The sequence below is a fragment of the Ursus maritimus genome, unplaced genomic scaffold (genome assembly GCF_017311325.1).
Source record: "Ursus maritimus isolate PB19 unplaced genomic scaffold, ASM1731132v1 scaffold_23, whole genome shotgun sequence".
NCBI lineage: Eukaryota > Metazoa > Chordata > Mammalia > Carnivora > Ursidae > Ursus > Ursus maritimus.
The window spans coordinates 20,959,085-20,976,628 of record NW_024424786.1 but is presented as its reverse complement, the minus strand read 5'-3'; the positions used below and the strand labels follow the sequence as shown (position 1 = coordinate 20,976,628).

The 17,544-nt window shown below is 45.0% G+C and overlaps 1 protein-coding gene across 12 annotated transcripts in view; it reads right to left on the bottom strand.

The window, feature by feature from the left end:
• Nucleotides 1-833: 833 nt before the first annotated feature.
• Nucleotides 834-17,544, bottom strand: part of CD44 (CD44 molecule (Indian blood group)) — an 85,324-nt gene continuing 68,613 nt past the window's right edge. For all 12 annotated transcript variants that reach the window (XM_008686804.2, XM_008686805.2, XM_008686806.2 and 9 more), the window contains 4 exons: nucleotides 14,814-14,879; nucleotides 10,258-10,329; nucleotides 8,089-8,167; nucleotides 834-1,793 (listed from right to left, as the gene is read on the bottom strand). In XM_008686804.2, coding sequence (XP_008685026.1) covers nucleotides 1,589-1,793; nucleotides 8,089-8,167; nucleotides 10,258-10,329; nucleotides 14,814-14,879 — 422 coding nt within the window. In that variant the 3' untranslated portion in view covers nucleotides 834-1,588. The remainder of the gene's footprint in view (nucleotides 1,794-8,088; nucleotides 8,168-10,257; nucleotides 10,330-14,813; nucleotides 14,880-17,544) is intronic.

Here is a 17,544-nt window from a genome sequence, read left to right as displayed (position 1 = left end):
GATAACTTTTCATGGGGGCATAAGGAAGGAGGTCTCATTTTATAGGAGTCCTTACTTTACAGATTCAATTTCTTCTATTACAAATCATCTTTGGAAGTTCCAGGACCAATGGGACTTCTGAACTGATGAATAAAGACCGAGTGCTTGCCAAGCAAGGGATAAAGCCATTCTTCTCTTACTTGGTCATAAGCCCACCCATCTGGTGCCAAGAGTCCAATGGTGGGAAGCCCTGTAACCTTCTGAGGGACTTCCCAGGCACTTAACCGACCCTGAGTAGAACTGCGTCAGGGACGGCTGGCTTGTTACAGTATAAACAAATACAGCCATAGAAACACTCAAACAGGATCTACACAGCTGCCTCCCTCTTCCCCCACCTGTGGCAATCAGTTGGCTACGGTCTATGCTCTCTTTCATTTCCGTTGGCTTCTCTTTTTGTTACAAGAGGCCAAGATGTACTTCCATATTGGTTTTGGACGTCATTTAACACGGTCAGTGTCTATGAAATGGGATGCCACAAATGGTAGGTCAGGCAATGTAAAGTGACTTTTCACAACCTCTCAGGGCAGAGAACTGGTGGCCGCTCTCACATAAAGCAGCTGAGGCTCCTCCGCTCGCAATTTGGGTGCTAGGACAGGAGTAAGTCTTTGGAGCCCCAGAGATAAAATAGCGCTGTCTTCCTTGATTCTCTTGGAGATTTGGTTGCGTGAGCCTGAATGGGGGCTTAGTGGCTCTGAGATGAAGACTTTCAAGGAGGGCCTTCTCTCGTCTTCCTGATGAGTTTTTGGGAACCAGACCTGGCTGGTGAAAAAACTGAAGGATCACAGCACAAAGGGTTAAGGTGGAAGAAGTACAGATATTTATTATGAATCAGCTTAAACCCTTTATGCCTCTGACAAAGTAACAAAAAAAAAAACAAAAAACACCAAAAAAAAAAAAATACCACACTGATCAAAGGACCTCCAGGGTTCACTACTTCAAAAACAAGATAAATAGCTTCCTACAGATAAATAGCTTCACCTTTGGGTATTTCCCAGAAGCATCTGAAAAATTTCCAGGGGGTCTATAGAAGGGGATGTGTAACCAGTACATTCTGACCCGCTACCCCACTGGAAAGAAATGCCAAGGGATTGGGTGGCAGAGGGGGGCGGGGAATGTGGACCCATTCAAATACCTTCCCAGGGACCAATCCCTCTTAGCCCTGGGGGATGTCCTTGTTCTGAGGCTGTTGCCGGGGAGGGGGAGTGGAGGGGAGGCCGGGGATCGGGAAGATATATTTGCGGCTGCAGTTAGAAGCCATCCAGAGCACACCCTAGGGGGTGGAGGCTTCTAGGTGGGAACTGGAACGGTCAAATTCTTGCAGGTTATCAGTTGGGCCCTCATTTCAGAAAATGATGCTGTTTATATAAATTGGACCTGACTTCAAAACAAAACAAAACGCAAAAAACAAAAAGGAGTAGAAAATTTTATACTAAAAAAGGAACCCCAATGAAACAATCAGTAGCACATTGCATCTGTGAAGTGTCCCAGCTCCTTCTCACGCTTGTGTCTCCAACTGCCATTTCTCTCCAAGGTCACCACGGCGTGGGTGCTACACCCCAATCTTCATGTCCACATTCTGCAGGTTCCTCGTCTCGTCGGCTGTCATATACTGATCGGGGGTGTCGGAGGGCTCCTTGTTCACCAAGTGCACCATCTCCTGAGACTTGCTGGCCTCTCCGTTGATCCCGCTTGGCTTCCTGTCCCCCACCGCTCCATTGCCATTGTTGATCACCAGCTTCTTCTTCTGCCCGCACCTAAGGATTTTTAAAAAAGCACGTGAGACGGTGCCCTGACGACTCAAGTCATCATCACGGTCGTCACCACGGTCAGCATCATCACAACAGTTGTGGACGGTCTGCCTGAGCGTTTTTCATCTGACTGAGGTTAACCATCCAAAGCGAGTCCCTCAACCAGCGGCAAAAGCATCACCCACGCACCTGTTAGAAATGCGCGTTCTCCGCCTGACCCCAGATGTGCCGAGTCGGAGAAGCCTAGGAGTGGGTTTAACATCTGTGGCTTAATAGGCCCGCAAGGGGTTTCTGATGCACACCTGCGTTTGAGAGTCCGCGGTCACCACGCTGGGATGCCAGGGCTAGTATTGTCCCCCTATTGCAGGTGAAGAGACCCTTATGCTCCGAAAATTCAGTAAGTTGCCCCAGTTATTCAGCAAGTAATAAAAGAATTGAGATTCAAGCCCTTCGGTGTCTGACTCCTAAGTCCTAATTCTCCTTCCTCGTCGGTCGAGATGGCCATGTTAGCCTTTTATAGGCACTTTAGCCGTTCCTGCAGACTTAGATAACCCACGAGCATCGTGACCATAAATCATTCCGATGTGTGTATTCAACCAAGTGCCCTTACTTCCTCTCCCAGGGGACACTTTGTTGGCCTTATCGGGGTGCGGACTGCACGGCCTGAGAAAAATGAAACATTATTCTAGACATGTAAGGCCGTATTGATTTTCATCAGTTAACACTGGGTCACTTCCATATAACTCTGGACACAGGAGGCTTAACTATATAAGGAAAGCTAGTCACTGTCACTGCAAGGGTTCTCAGTAACGTTGCTTAAGATTCGATCGCAGAAGTTCTTCTATGGAAAAGCATGCCCTTGATGGTGTCCCTGGGTCATAGCACTGTCGTGCCATTGCCTTCCCCCACCCAGCCTGATGCAATCCTTCCTCTAGCCCGCCACAGGCGTACTGCTGAACGTCTAGAAGTCAGATTGTTCGACGGAAGCAAAGCCTCAGAGCATCGTGGCAGCAAGTAGGGTGGGGAAGAGGGGAAATGGGCTAGCATTTATGGGACACCTCCTCACCGCCAGGCACTCTACATATAATTTCATGAAATCTGCACAATAATCCCGCGATGCAGCTGTTATTCTAGTTACACAGCCGTGGAAACTGAGGTCCAGGGACGTTTAATAACTAGCTTGAGGTCACATAGCTAGTAAGACAGACAGAGTCAATATTCAAATCTACGCCTTTATGACCAGAAGCCTGGGCTCTGCCCAGCTCTATTCATGCTGCCAACCATCTGGAGATTTGGAAACAGTGCGAAGTTGGAATTGTTCACTTTGCCCCTGGATATCTGGAGTTGTAGAGACAAAGCCTCTATTATTCATGATTATGGGCCATTCCCTCTAGAACTGCCAAGGCCATAAACTTTAATCTCTTATTTGGGGAAACAGAAATTATACCTTCTCCACAAGAGGTAGATCCTGTCTCCTCTGGCGTGATGCTTGCGGAGGGGCGGGGGCAAGGGCGCTTGAACTTCAGAGCGAGTCTGCGGGGCTGGGACTGTGGCTGCAGTCCACATAGACAAGGGGAGGGGCTGGGAAGGCTTGGTTTTGAGACCTTATTGCTGGGTGGCCTGGGGCAACTCATTTAACCTCTCCGACTCTCAGGTTTCTTATCCAGTAAGAGTACCAATCTCCCAGGACTGTGGAAAGCCCTTGAAACAAAGCCCAGCCCTGATACATGAGTCTATGATTGTTATTATTTGTTGCTGTTACTCAATGGGATGGGGCGGCCAAGGCCTTGGATAAGCACTCAGGACAGAACCTGGAACACAGTAAATGTTCGAGAAACGCTGACTATAGTTGTTCATAGAACCAGAGCCATATGAGTTTGGGATTTGCTTGGCTTCTGGCTGCCTCCACCTAGTCGTTATATTTACTATGAAGATGGCCCGGAAGGCTGAAGGTGAAAGTCTGCTTGGAGTTTTTCAAATTCTCAAATGGTATCTTGGGGAGGGAAGGTGTCTCATTAAAGCAATTCCCATTTGCTGACCTCATGGATGGTTTAGAAGCTGAATGACACATTGTAGGAAAGTGATGAATCATCATAAAAAATGTTGGTGCACGGGTGGGGGCTAGGGACTCATGTTGTTTAGTCTAAACAAAGCTGATTTTAAAAATGGATGACATCGAACCTGTCGGGCTCAGAAATATCGTGCTTGGGTTTGTCTTGCCCCCATTTCCCTTTGGATTTCCGTGACTCTGCTATGAGTTTCTTGAGGAGGACAGGACGATTCTCATAAATGACTAGTCTAATATTTGTTGCTCCAGGCACTGATAAGTACTTCCTCTTTTTTTTACTGACTACATCACCGGTTTATTACCAAAGGACATAACCCAGGAACAGCCCGATGAAAGAGATCCACAGGGCGAGGGAGGAGGAGAGGCTGGGAGCTCCCATGCCTCTGTGAGTGCCGCATTCTCCCCGAACCTCCACGTGGTCCCCAACTCAGAAGCATTAATAAGTACTTTTAAAAGACTAGTTCTAATTTTTTTCATTCTTTTTAGTTATAGAACTTTCAGAGAGAACATGAGAGCTTGAGGGGACTTCAGAGGTCGCCCAGCCAACGTCTTCATTATGTGAAACCAAAGACTAAGTCCAAGAAGTTCAAGGGTATCATCTGAGGCTACACGACTAGTTACGGCAATAAACAGAGTATCTGCAACTGAGACCTTCTGACTCCAAAGGTCAGAGATCTCTACCAAACTGCATCCTGTCTTCACCTCCTTTCTCCTTAAATCTCAGGCATCAGTCCGCTGATGTGGGAGGAGCCATACTGGGGTCTCGCCAGGAGAGGGTGGGCAGGCTGGGTGGGCTGAGAAACCAGGCAGCACACATTTAGGGCATGGAGGAATTTATCTTGAAAGATTTGGGGGAGTAACTTAACAACTGCTCTTCTGTCTCTCCCGCCTGACAATCCATAACGATATTTAGGGATTTATTTTGCATTGTGTCGGACCTGCGCCACCCGACATGGTAGCCAGCAGCCACAGGTGGCTATGTAGATTTAAACCAATTAAAACTGAACAAAGTTAAAAAGTCACCTCCCAAACTAGTCACATTTCAAGAGCCTAGGAGCCACAGGTGGTCAGTGGTTGTGTGTTAGTGCAGACGTAGAACTTTTCCATCATTGCCGAAAGTTCTATCGGACAGCTTTGGTCTAGAGGACAGAATGAGGTTGGGTGAAGATAGCCACAGCAAGCTTGACTCAGCAAAAGAGAAGGAAGGCATTTCTAAAGGGCTTTACAGGGGGACCTACCATGCAGAGGGGGGGAGACTGCCGTCTGGGGGGGAGAGGTTCACAGAAAAGATGATTAGTCCCATGAGACTGACAGCTGGTGAAGGCCTTGTCTGCATAGTCAGATAGCAACATCCTTGAATCATTCCTGCTTTGTGAAACTTCCTCTTGTAAGGACCTCACATTCATTTCTCCTCTTTGTACAAAGCAGATCAGCTCTTTAGGAGAAAGTCACCTAACCCCTCATGGGCCTCATTGGATACCTACCAACCCAACTGACTCTTAAGACAATCGTTTGCTCTTAAGGAAATGGAATGAAGTAGGATTTCCATTGGAAAGCTGAAATTCAAGGATTCTGGTTATGAACAGCAACGAAAGATGATGTGGGGCATGACGGAGATGGGAAAAGCTAAAGAAATAATAGGACCCCTCGATTGGCATCTTTACGACACACGACTCACGGGTCACTTTGTCCTGGAAGCCCGTGGTCAAGGCTTGCATGTCAACTTCAGTGACTGTTTTTCACTTTCATCTTTCAACTAAAGTTCATAGAGCGGTGCCTGGCACAGCGTATGTTCTCACTAAAGATCAGCGGACTCAAATCCAGCAAGTCAATACTACTGCTAACCCTCAAGGGTCTTCTGGGCTGGGACGGCACCCTTTCCATGCTTAATCTTTTCTTCCTCGCCAACTCGGATCATAGAAGCCACTCACAAGATGTTTGCTGAATAAACGGAATGCTGCCATAGGTCCTTATTTTCCACCAAACTTTCTTTGATGAAAATAGGATTCTGGATCTCTCTAGAATGTAATGTTCAAAGCAAAAAGGCCCCAGCCTTTTAAGAGGATTAGAAATGGGCTTGCGGCTTTAGAAACGCAGTGCACATTAAGGGGCCCGTGGAGCCGTTAACCACCCGTTAGCTGCGTGGCAAATCTGTTTTAGATTATCAAATCAGGACATAGTAATTTACGGCGTCCAAGCAGCTCCTTTCCCGGTGAGATACTCGTGTCCCTGTTTGCCTGTTGCTAGGGTGACGGCTGGTCTTGGGACGAGGGGGAGGGCAGCCGTGGGGCCCCCCTTCTGCGACCGACAGGATGGGGAGCACTGCGTGAGCTAACCAGCCCCCCTGTGCAGACTCCAGCTGCTCTCAGGGACAGCTGAGATGCTTCTCGAAGGACTCTCCCACATGGACGGCATCTGGGGCCAACGTTTCTATGGCGATGTGTGCAAAGCTTATGGACTGTATATGGGAGCAGAACGGGTGCAGTCTAGGCCCTGGAACAAAAGGACTCCTTTCCAACAATAGGAAATTCATCTTTAATTGAACAAAAGTAATCTAAGAGAAAACAAGAAGGCCGAGGGAAAGTATAAAGACGCTTTGTAAGGGCTCCCTCAAGTCACACTATTTAAATTCGGCAAACAAAATCTCTTTCCATTTAGTCATAGGAGGCTCCTAGGAGGGCTTTCAGATTTCTTTTCCTAGTGTTTGTTCCTTATACAGTTGGCTATCATGAGTAATATTTTTATTATTCTCTCAAAGGTACAGATAACAACAGCTATTTGACTTTAATATAGCACTTTTATTAACTTGTACCAGCATAAAGTGACATGATCTAGTTTCCTCAGATAACCCGAGATACTGCATACGCACTGCACATGGCCATAGAATTAGCTGTTGCTTTCCAAAAGCCAACAAGAAAGATTCTAGCATGTTCTCCGGGTCCTCTCCCCAACCAAGGAGCTTCTTCTGGCCTGTTAGATGATCCAGTGATACAATAAAGGGAGCCCTACTTGGAAATACGATTCTTTCACCTTGTCAGAAGCAAGCTCCAGGGACATTTATAAAAGGAACATTCAGCCTCTGAAAACACTGCACCTTTACAGCATCTCGAACAGGAAATTTAGACCCACACTTTGGAGTGCCCTGTCAAAATTCATGTTGCTAGAAGGCGGTTTTCGCTTCATTTCACTTCGGCGGCCTTATGTCTGGAACCTGGTCACAGCTCAGTCAGGTACATGCACTATTTAAATAGCTTCCGACATGATAGGCCTTGGTTGAGGTGAGGAGAGAGAAGGACCTCTGAGGATGTGATAACAGACCACACACTGTTTGACTGTCTTAATCAGGCTTTTCCAAGGAAAATTCTTCACCATTGCATAGACCTTACCGTCAGGGAGCTCTTCTTAAGCAATAACCTGAATCCTTTCAACTACAGTTTCCAGGAAATATAAAATGGTATCATTACAAAAAACAAACAATAAAAAAAACCACAGAGGGGCGCCTGGGTGGCACAGCGGTTAAGCGTCTGCCTTCGGCTCAGGGCTTGATCCCGGCATTACGGGATCGAGCCCCACATCAGGCTCCTCTGCTGTGAGCCTGCTTCTTCCTCTCCCACTCCCCCTGCTTGTGTTCCCTCTCTCGCTGGCTGTCTCTATCTCTGTCAACTAAATAAATAAAATCTTTAAAAAAAAAAAACACAGAAACCCAACACCTATTTTAGATAAGGGTTCTAGAAGGTTCCATGGGCCATAGGCAGGCTAAAGGGATGACCAATTCCTAGATCTTTATACAGTGTTTTTGCCCTTTGTGAATGTACTTACTAAATATTGCTTAATCAGTCAATGAATGAGTACATACGTTCATGCCTTCTGGGTGAGACATTTTATAACTTTCATCAGATAAGGTCTCCATGGGTTTAACCCTGAAAATTTTAAGAATCTCGAAAGATTCAACACTACCTACAAGTGATGGTCCAAATAATCACAGTGTCTCTTTTATCTAAAGAATGTGCCAGAACAGGGCTTCTTAAACTGTACCACACACGAGTCCCTGGGATCTTATCAAAACACAGACTCTGATATAAGAGACCTGGGTGGGGTCTGAGAGTCTGCATTTTTAACAAGTGTCCAGGGTGTCGAGGCTGCTGGTTCCAGGGGCCACACTCTGGAAGTTCATGGAGCCCACGTGTAACTGATGTCCTTTCAAAGCAAAGGCCCCGCAGTGCATTCCCTTACCTTCTTCGACTATTGACAGCGATGCAAACGGCAAGAATCAAAGCCAAGGCCAGGAGGGAAGCCAAGATGATGAGCCATTCTGGTGAGAGTGAACCAAAAGACACCCGTGAGCTTGGGAAATAGACTTTGTAAAGACAAAAATACACTTTATAAATTGACCTGGTCCAAACAAGAACTATACTCTGCACCACAGAGGAGTCTGGCCAAATGGCCCTGCCAACTGGCAGATAATACCAGCACAACTCTGCTATAGGCTCTGCCCAACAGGCCTCTCATTTTAAACTCTTATCAGCAGTCAGAATTTTCAAGTTCCTCCAGGAGAAGCATGTCTCCAGAAAAGCATCGAATGACCTGTAGAAACTTGTAAATGCCTTTGGTGCAGTATTATTAAGGAGACTAAAGGAAATTTATGTTTCCCTCGAAAAGAACATTCTTCTCCTATATAAGAGCACCCACCTTATGTCTTATTAAGAAACACAAATAGGGGCCATGCACTAGTGGGTGGGAAAAGGACACCCCCCGAGGAAGGCTGAACTTCTGCACATTCAACGGTGGGGGGATCATTTGGCAAAACATATCCTTCAAAATGTGCATGCTTTTGGTTCAGCTTTTGGTTCCCACTTCTGGGAATTTACAGGACCTCAGAATTCATTTCAAAGATGTTCACTGCTGTGCTATTTATAATAGTAAAAGTTGGAAACAACCTAATGCAAGAGTAAGGGATCCGTTACATGAATCAGGGCATAGCCACTGTCTTCTGCCGGTGAGAACAGGAGAGTATTTACTGACACTGGAAAGCTGTGGGCAACAATTTGGGAGTGGAGGTGGTTAACTAAGCAGCATGCGTGCTGTAATTACATTTTTGTATATAAATTACATTTTAAAATGATGGGAAGGACGTCTATGAAAATGGTAACCGTGGCATTTCCGGATGGTGGGGTAGCAAATAAATGGTTTACATTTTTGTCCTTTGGTTTGTATTTTCCCAACGTCTGCAATTATCATGTAGCACTCGGGGACTATTGAGATGTTATATACAGGTTTTGCAATCAAGTTTTAATAGGATAAAAATATGACTTGACAACTTGAATACATTTTCTTGCCACGTGGCTTGCATATCTGTGCAATGAGCTAGAAGGTCAAGAACCAAGAAGGAGAGGAAGTCATCGACTGACCATTCCCCCTTGGCAGTCTTGGGTTTCCTCGCACTTCCTGCTCAGGACCGCCTCTGCCTGGCCTCCACCTGCTTCGGTGAGTGTGGGGAGGGAGGTGGAGTCAGGAGGTGGGCAGGCCACCAGGTGGTCCCTGGTCCCATTTCTGTTCTTTTCTTTGGTCTCTCCTGTTCGCTCTCACTAGAGCCGGGAAGAATATTGCAGATTGCGTCTCGGCCACCCCCTCTTCCATGGCAGCCCACTCCCTCTCTCCACTTGCTCCTATCCCAGCTATGCTCAGGCAAGCTGAGGCAAGGGGGCGAGGTGCACCCTACATTCTTCCCTTTCCCCGAGGGAGGCTCAGCTCGGAAGCCTCTGAAGAGGGGAAAGTTAAGAGAATTTACAACCCTAGGAAAACCCTTTCTTCTTTGTAATCTCCCCCCACCCTAGAAGTGCTCCGTTTTGAGCCCAAGTCAAATAAAGAATTTGCCTCAAGTGCCTTAAATCTTGATGCTCAAGAGAGCCAGGTGTCCCAGCCCTCTTACCGCACCATGTGACTCATTTAGACACTTTCTTCTGCCTGGATCAGGAAGACTGTCCCTTGAGAAGCAGTCGTTTGGGGACCAGAAGAATGTTTTTACTCCCCCTCCCCTACACACATGGCCCTTACGTCTCCTCACTGTCTGCAGTGTGAAACTTACACGCTTCACCCCCAACCCAGACATAAAAGGGAAACGGGGGCCGGGACAGGAAGGACCTGGGTATGGGACAGAGTCCCTTGGGTGATGGATCACTCATGTGGGAAGGAAGCCTTAGTAACTAACATGCCACTTCTTTGGGACAGACCAGGGACAGGTCTGAATATTAGCTCATTCAATTTATGGGACCCAGAAAAAAGAAAGAAAAGAAAGTTCCATTCTTTCCTACCAAGTGCTTCATTCACCCTTGAACTTGTAAAGAATGTGTTTTTTTGGAACTTTTTTTTTTTTTTTTTTTTGCCGCACAGCTTGAAACTTACCTGGAATTTGAGGTTTCCGCATAGGACCGGAGGTCGTGTTTGCCCCACCTTCTTGACTCCCACTTGAGTGTCCTAAGGGGAAAAAAACAACATCTCTCAACCGAACTTTGGAATGCATAACGATGAGTTCCTTACAGAGCAGCACGCAGGGCCAACCTCGCTACGCTCTGCATCGCTGGAAGCTATTTATAGATCCTAGCCACAGACATGAAGCGTTACAAGAAAGTATCTCCCCAGAAAAGTTGGCTTGATTAAGGCTAATGTCTGGAAATGTCGTTGTTCGTCAAGGACATGAGACGTCTCACCAGCGGGACTGTGCCGTGTTGGAGACCTTGGGCTCCAGAGCAGGGCAGCCCTGGATTCGAGTCCTGCCCCCGCCTCTTGCTAGAGACATCTGCTGAGTCAAGCTACCCTCTCCAGGTCTCAGTTTTTTCATTCAGAAAATGGGGCTAAGAATAAAATCCACTTGGGGCGCCTGGGTGGCACAGCGGTTAAGCGTCTGCCTTCGGCTCAGGGCGTGATCCCGGCGTTCTGGGATCGAGCCCCACATCAGGCTCCTTCGCTATGAGCCTGCTTCTTCCTCTCCCACTCCCCCTGCTTGTGTTTCCTCTCTCGCTGGCTGTCTCTATCTCTGTCAAATAAATAAAATCTTTAAAAAAAAAAGAATAAAATCCACTTCACCACAATTTTACAGAGGTTTAAAGAAGTACACAAGAATGGGAACTGTGCGAAGCTGCTCCGTCCTATTTCTGGTTCAGGACCTTGACCGGCCACATCGGCATCACGGGGGCGCCTACTAGGAATACAGAATCTCAGGCCTCACCCCAAACCTACTGAGTCAGAATTTTCATTTTTTCTCTTTTTTTAAATTATTTTTTTATTATTATGTTCAATTAGCCAGCATATAGTACATCACTAGTTTTTGATGTAGTGTTCAACGATTCATTTGTTGCGTATGACACCCAGTGCTCATCACCACACGTGCCCTCCTTAATACCCATCGCTGGTTACCCTATCCCCCCACCCCTCCTCCCTTCCGTAACCTTCAGTTTGGTTCCTGGAGTCCAGAGTCTTTCATGGTTCCTCTCCCTCTCTGATTTCTTCCCGCTCAGCATTCCCTCCCCTCCCCTGTGGGCCTCTGTGCTATTCCTTATGTTCCACATATGAGTGAAACCATAGGAAAACAGTATGGAGGTTCCTCAAGACGTTAAAAACAGAATCTTCATTTTAACAAGATCCTTAGTGGATTCAAATGCCCCGGAAAGTCCAAAGCAAATCTAACAATTGCATCCAGTGTCTTCACAGACACGAAAATAAACATTAGAAAATAAGGGTTTAAGGGGCAGTGGCCCTTTCTGTCCGGGAAAAGTCACCCTATTAGAGTCCCTGCTAATATGTTATTGAAACATGCCTTGTTTTCAGAGGAATGAATATTTTCTACCACTACAAAACAAAATAAGAGGGCACGTATTGCATGGTGCACTGGGTGTTACATGCAACGAATGAATCATCGAACTTTACATCAAAAAATAAAATAAAATAAAATATTAAAAAAAAAAAGGAAACAAAGCATCTCAAACTGGAAGGAAATGTCCAAGACCAAGAATCCACAGCTCTGCCCGGGAGGCTCATCAAAACGAGGGAGTTTCTAAAAGAAACTTCTTTTTTTTTAAAAAAAAAAAAAAAGAAAATTCTAAGACATCTCATGAAGAGACTAAGTCAAAGCTGCATGTTCTGTTTGGTTTTTTATGCTTCCTCCACTGTTTCAAAGCAAAATTTGAAAACACCCTACAAAAATGAACTTGCTCCCCACTACCCACGGGTAACCCACCGCAAAATTCTGAAGTCCACTGAGGGAAGAAAAAGCCAATCAGGGCAGTCTGTCTGGCCAAGCAATGGATGAAGATGGCCAGGGTTGACTTAAAGGAAGATGTCTGTGGAAGAGTCAAACTGTAGACAGTGGACAGTGAAATTCTGATGATCGTGGTTATTTTGGGTATAGGCTGACTCCTGTTTTAGCAGATGTTTTCGTTAAACTCGAAATGGAACAAATTCTTAAGAGACCTCTGGCCATTCAACACACTTGGATGGTGGTTTTGTACTTTGCAAACCTCAGGAGTCCAAGGTGTTTTTCCTAGCTGCCCCCCGGGGTCCTCAGTCATTGGCACGTCTTCACCTGCATGGGTCATGGGATGTTGGCCGTCTACACTGGACATCTCTGGGCTTGAAAGTTGTCGGAGCAGTATAGGCACTCTCCCTGGTCCTTCTCTGACTCATAACAGCCTTTGATATTTGAAAAGGAGGCCAGTAATGGATCATGATCTCTTTATTTGGGTTTTCAAAAAAAGCGCTCCCAGCAAGGAAAGATCTGGGTGTGTGTACAAGATGAAACCTCCCACTTGAACAATACACACCTGCACAGGAGTCAAACAAAAGAGACCGCTCCCGCCCACCTGATTCTCACTTCAAGCAACAGCCAGGGAAGATGGACGAGATACAGCAGGCCTCACCTTGCGCCCCAGAGGTCTGCAGATCCAGCCAGGGTAGGGCTGGCTGGGAAAGCAAGCTTTGCAAAGACGGACACTTGACACTGTAATTTGGAGATGAGATCCGACCTGAGACGTGTGCGCAGAGATAATTCGACTGGGCTTGACTGTGAGAAAAACAGTCTAGGACAGAGCTTCTCAAACTTGGGCGCACATACAAAACACCCCGTGTGGGGGGGAGGTCTAGTTAAAATGCAGACCTTGATTCAGTAGGTCTGCAATGGCTGGGGATTCTGCATTTCCAGGCAGCTCCTAGGAGATGTCCCAGTGGCTGGTCCAAGGACCACACTTGGGGTAGCTAGGGTCTCTTGATTTTAGGCATGGTTTTAATAACTCCCTACCATTTCCCAAAGTTTTTCATTTTCCTGATAGCTCCCATTCACCCCCAAAACTCCGGGAGGTAATGGAGGCCGGGGTCCTGATCCCCGTTTTACTAAAAAGGAAACTGAGTGGGGGAAAGGCTAAATGTCCCATCCAAGGAACCTAAAGAGGACCTTTAGCAGCATCCCTAATGAACCCCTCTCTCTCGTGCTATCGCAGGAAAGTTAATTACTGAGCCACCGTGTAAATATCTATCTTCATCTTTGCTTTAAGTGTGTGAGCCTTTAGGCCTGGAGGCAAACTGTAGCCCTGACTTGGGCATGAGGGGAAGACCATGGGCCAGGTGGATTACCTGGTTTTCATGGGGTCTCCTGGACTAATGATATCAGGGCCACCGGTATCGGCAGGACCTTTCAGGGGTCGCAGCGTTGCCGGTCACAAGTAAACCTGCCTCATGTCAGACTTTTGTTGCCTGCAGTAATGTTTCCAGGGGTGTGATCTGAGTCACAGCAAACAAGTATCTATTTAATAATACGTGCCTGGCAGTAATTATGGTCATTATGGAGTGTTTTCTCCAGAACATACTTATAGAGGCAATATGAGACCTCGGGGCTTGAAACCTGGCTCCACCACTCAACTCACCAGTCATGTCAACCCAGCCAAGGTACGTGCCTTCTCAGAGTCTTAGTGTCCTCGTCTGGAACACAGGGATGCTAAGAGTACTTACATAGGTCACAGGGTTTGTAGAATGATTACATAAAGTAATATTAGATGAACCATATGAAATCGTGGATTTTTGACTGTTGACCTACAAACATGGCAGCTTCATCTGGTCCACCCTAGCATGTGGAAAGTGTTTAGTACACCACCACCAGCACACGGTAACTTCTCAGTAAATGCTAGCTACAGTGCCATGTGCTGGGGGTTCTGTTAAATGCTTTATACCTGTGTCATCGTTTAGTCTTTAGAACAATGCCCTGTGACAATTATTATTATCCCAATTTTATTTTATTTTTTTTAAAGATTTTATTTATTTATTTGACAGAGATAGAGACAGCCAGTGAGAGAGGGAACACAAGCAGGGGGAGTGGGAGAGGAAGAAGCAGGCTCATAGCGGAGGAGCCTGATGTGGGGCTCGATCCCACAACGCCGGGATCACGCCCTGAGCCGAAGGCAGACACTTAACCGCTGTGCCACCCAGGCGCCCCTATTATCCCAATTTTAATTGTCAGGAAATGGAGTCTCAAATCCCACAAGCAACATCCTCAGTTAGTATATGGAGGAGCTGGGATCAAGCCCAGGCCGTTAATACTCCAAGACCCACGTTCTTAATCAGGCCAGTGTAGTAGAACGCTAAATTGAGACCCTCCCTGAATTCTTCCTGATCGTTCCATACGGAAGACTTCTCTTCAACTCAGTAGTTCTCTAAGTGTGGTCCCCATCCCTGCAGCATCAGCATTACCAGGGAACTTACCAGAAATAAATAGACTCAAGCTCCACCTCAGACCTACCGCTTCAAAAACCTTAAGAACGGGGCCCACCAGTGTGATTTAATAAGCACTCTCTGTGACTGTGATGCATGCTAAGAAAGTCTGAGAACCATCTTCTTGAGACACTGACTCATACTTTATTAATCATCAGCAGGCTCAATGGTGATACCAGCAAATGACTACAGCAGCTCAAACTCACCAGCTGATTCTGATCCGTGAGTGGTATGGGACGTTCCACTGGGGTGAACTGAGGAGTCCTGGTCTTCTGTAAGGAGTGATCAGAACAGGCTCATTACTGGGTGTTCCGCTGCAATCTGCATTTCCTCACTTTGGCAATTTCAGACATTCTATCACCAAGTTTAGTGTTTTCAAGGTCACCAAAAAAACCAATGGCAAGGAGCCTTGAATGGCTCCACGGTGTACTAATTACTGTTCATTGCTAGATCCCCTGGTGAGTACGCCAGAGCTTCAATCAAAATGAAAGAAACTAGGATAGCACAGACCATCCAGGATGACCACAGGAAGTGTGGTTTTGGTAGAAATCTAAGAACATAACACTCTAACAAAAATATTATCATGTCTTCGCAGATCTGAGGTTGGAACTTGATACTGTGCCTTTGAAATGAAGACTATATGCTTCGAATAACACAAATGGGACCACTGGGAGGGTGTGTACTCTCTGACTCAGAGCATGAGCTGCTTAATGAGGTTTCTCCGAGGCAGGAAATAGAGAAATGGTTTTGGTGTGCAGTACAGGATCCTGGTGCTGAATTATGTAAAACTTCAAAGGGAAAGGTCAACTGCTTATTTAGAGAAAAAGAGTCTGAAGATAAGTGAAAAAGGGATGAGAAGATGAGAGCTAACATGTAAAAAATGTGGACCTGGTCATTAAAATAGGTTTTAAAAATATTTTTCAAAATTTAAATCTGTATTTCCAACACCAAGGGTTAATATAATCCCATCTTCCCAAACATCTATCACCGAAAGGCTTTAGAATGAGACAAGCTCATCAACAGCTCAAATCTGGGTCCACAGGTCAAATCTGGGATTCAGCCTATGGAAACCCTTGTTTTTCTCCCTCTTCCCCACACATTTTCCAATGTGCTGGAATCTTAAAACAAACAAAACAAAACAACAACAAGACAAACAACAATAACAACAAAAAGGGACAATGGTTTCATAAAATGGCTACTGTCACTTATTATGAAGACCTGTAAGGAAAATACAGTAATCTGAGCATCACCATTTCCTTGGTTAGAGAAGGCAGAGGTAGGCGTCCTGTCATCTCTCGTGTAATTGTACAGAGGAGACAGATTGCTTTGTTCCTTAGTTAGAATACTCGAAAACAGCATTTGCTGAAATGCCAACACCAGTGCCCCCAATACCACCACCACCATTGTCCACCGTTGTCACCACCACCACCACCACTACCACCATGGAAACAGCAAATGTTTTAGTTCTTAACATTAAGCATCAAGATGGAGAAAAAGCATATGGGAAGAAATAGGCTTTATCTGAGTGGCCTCGGAAGAAAATCAAGGATGAATCACTTACTAATCATTTGATCCATGAGGAACCACAGAAAATCTGTTTGACCATGGAATTATAGAAGGAATCAGCATGTATGAGGATCAATCTTGTAGAAAGCATTTTATTTACTAAAAAATAGGCTATGTAACCCTTCCGCGATATTAGTACTTTTAAAATTGCCATTTAAAATTTAAATTCATTTGATTACACCACAGTCCTTATTCTGCCAAGAGAAAAGAGGCAGTGCTCTAAGATTAACTTCTTCGGAAGGAAACAAGCAAGGCTACTCGGGATGTTTAATAACGGAGGGCAGAACCATGCTGAATAGTGAACCAAAGGGTGTGAGGAGCTTTGTCTTGCCAATATCACCAAAGTTAGTATTTTTAAAAACTGCTTTTCTGGAAGCTCTGGGTGAGCAGCCCAGAGGAAAGAATCCAAGCACTTGGCATTCTGAGTCTTTTGTCCCCATATCAATTAGAGAATCACAGATGTCATCCGTTATATATACTGGGTTCTCATAAGACTTATTCTTTTTTGGGGGGGAAGAGAGGCAAACCTTGCTAGAAATATATATATATATATTATATATATATAATATATATATATATATTATATATATATAATATATATAATATATACATATTATATATATTATATATGTATTATATATGTATATATATTATTGGAGATATATGTATATATTATATATATAATATGTATATATATATATATTTGAAATCACAAATCTTCTGTATAATTCAATGGTTGAGTGGCAAGAAACACTTGAATCACTGGCACAGGGTGGAGAGATTCCGATTCTCATTTCTTAGCCAGAGTAGGTATTTCCAGTTGTTTTTTCTTCAATGTAAGTCTCTTAATGCAAATGAAGGAACAAAGAAAGGGAGAAGTAGGGGAGACTGCTTATTTGAGAAACGAAGTCTCGCTCTCATTTTAGGTCCATGTCCAACTTAATTGAATAAGTCATCTCTAGTCATCTCTTTGCCATTGCAACAAGAGAAATCATGCCTACTCATTACTGGTAGATTAAATCATAAACTTTGAGGTGTGAATCGTAAGAAGGTTTAGCCACGAGCCCTTCACCGAAAGTAAAATTCACCAATCCATCACCAGTAAAGATAATAATTTCAGAGCAAAGATATTAGCATATGGAAATTATTCACATATTGGGTAACACCTTACTAAACAGGTAGCATATCTGAGTTGAATCGAATGAAATTGCTAATATTTAAGTACTTTGACCTACCAAAGCATTGATTTCATACGGCTCAAATTAATATATCGTAAGATTAGGAACAAAGAAAGAAATTCTACTATAACAACCAATTCGCAAAATTAAACATAGACTACACTGGCAAATGAAGGCATTATTTATCTAAAAT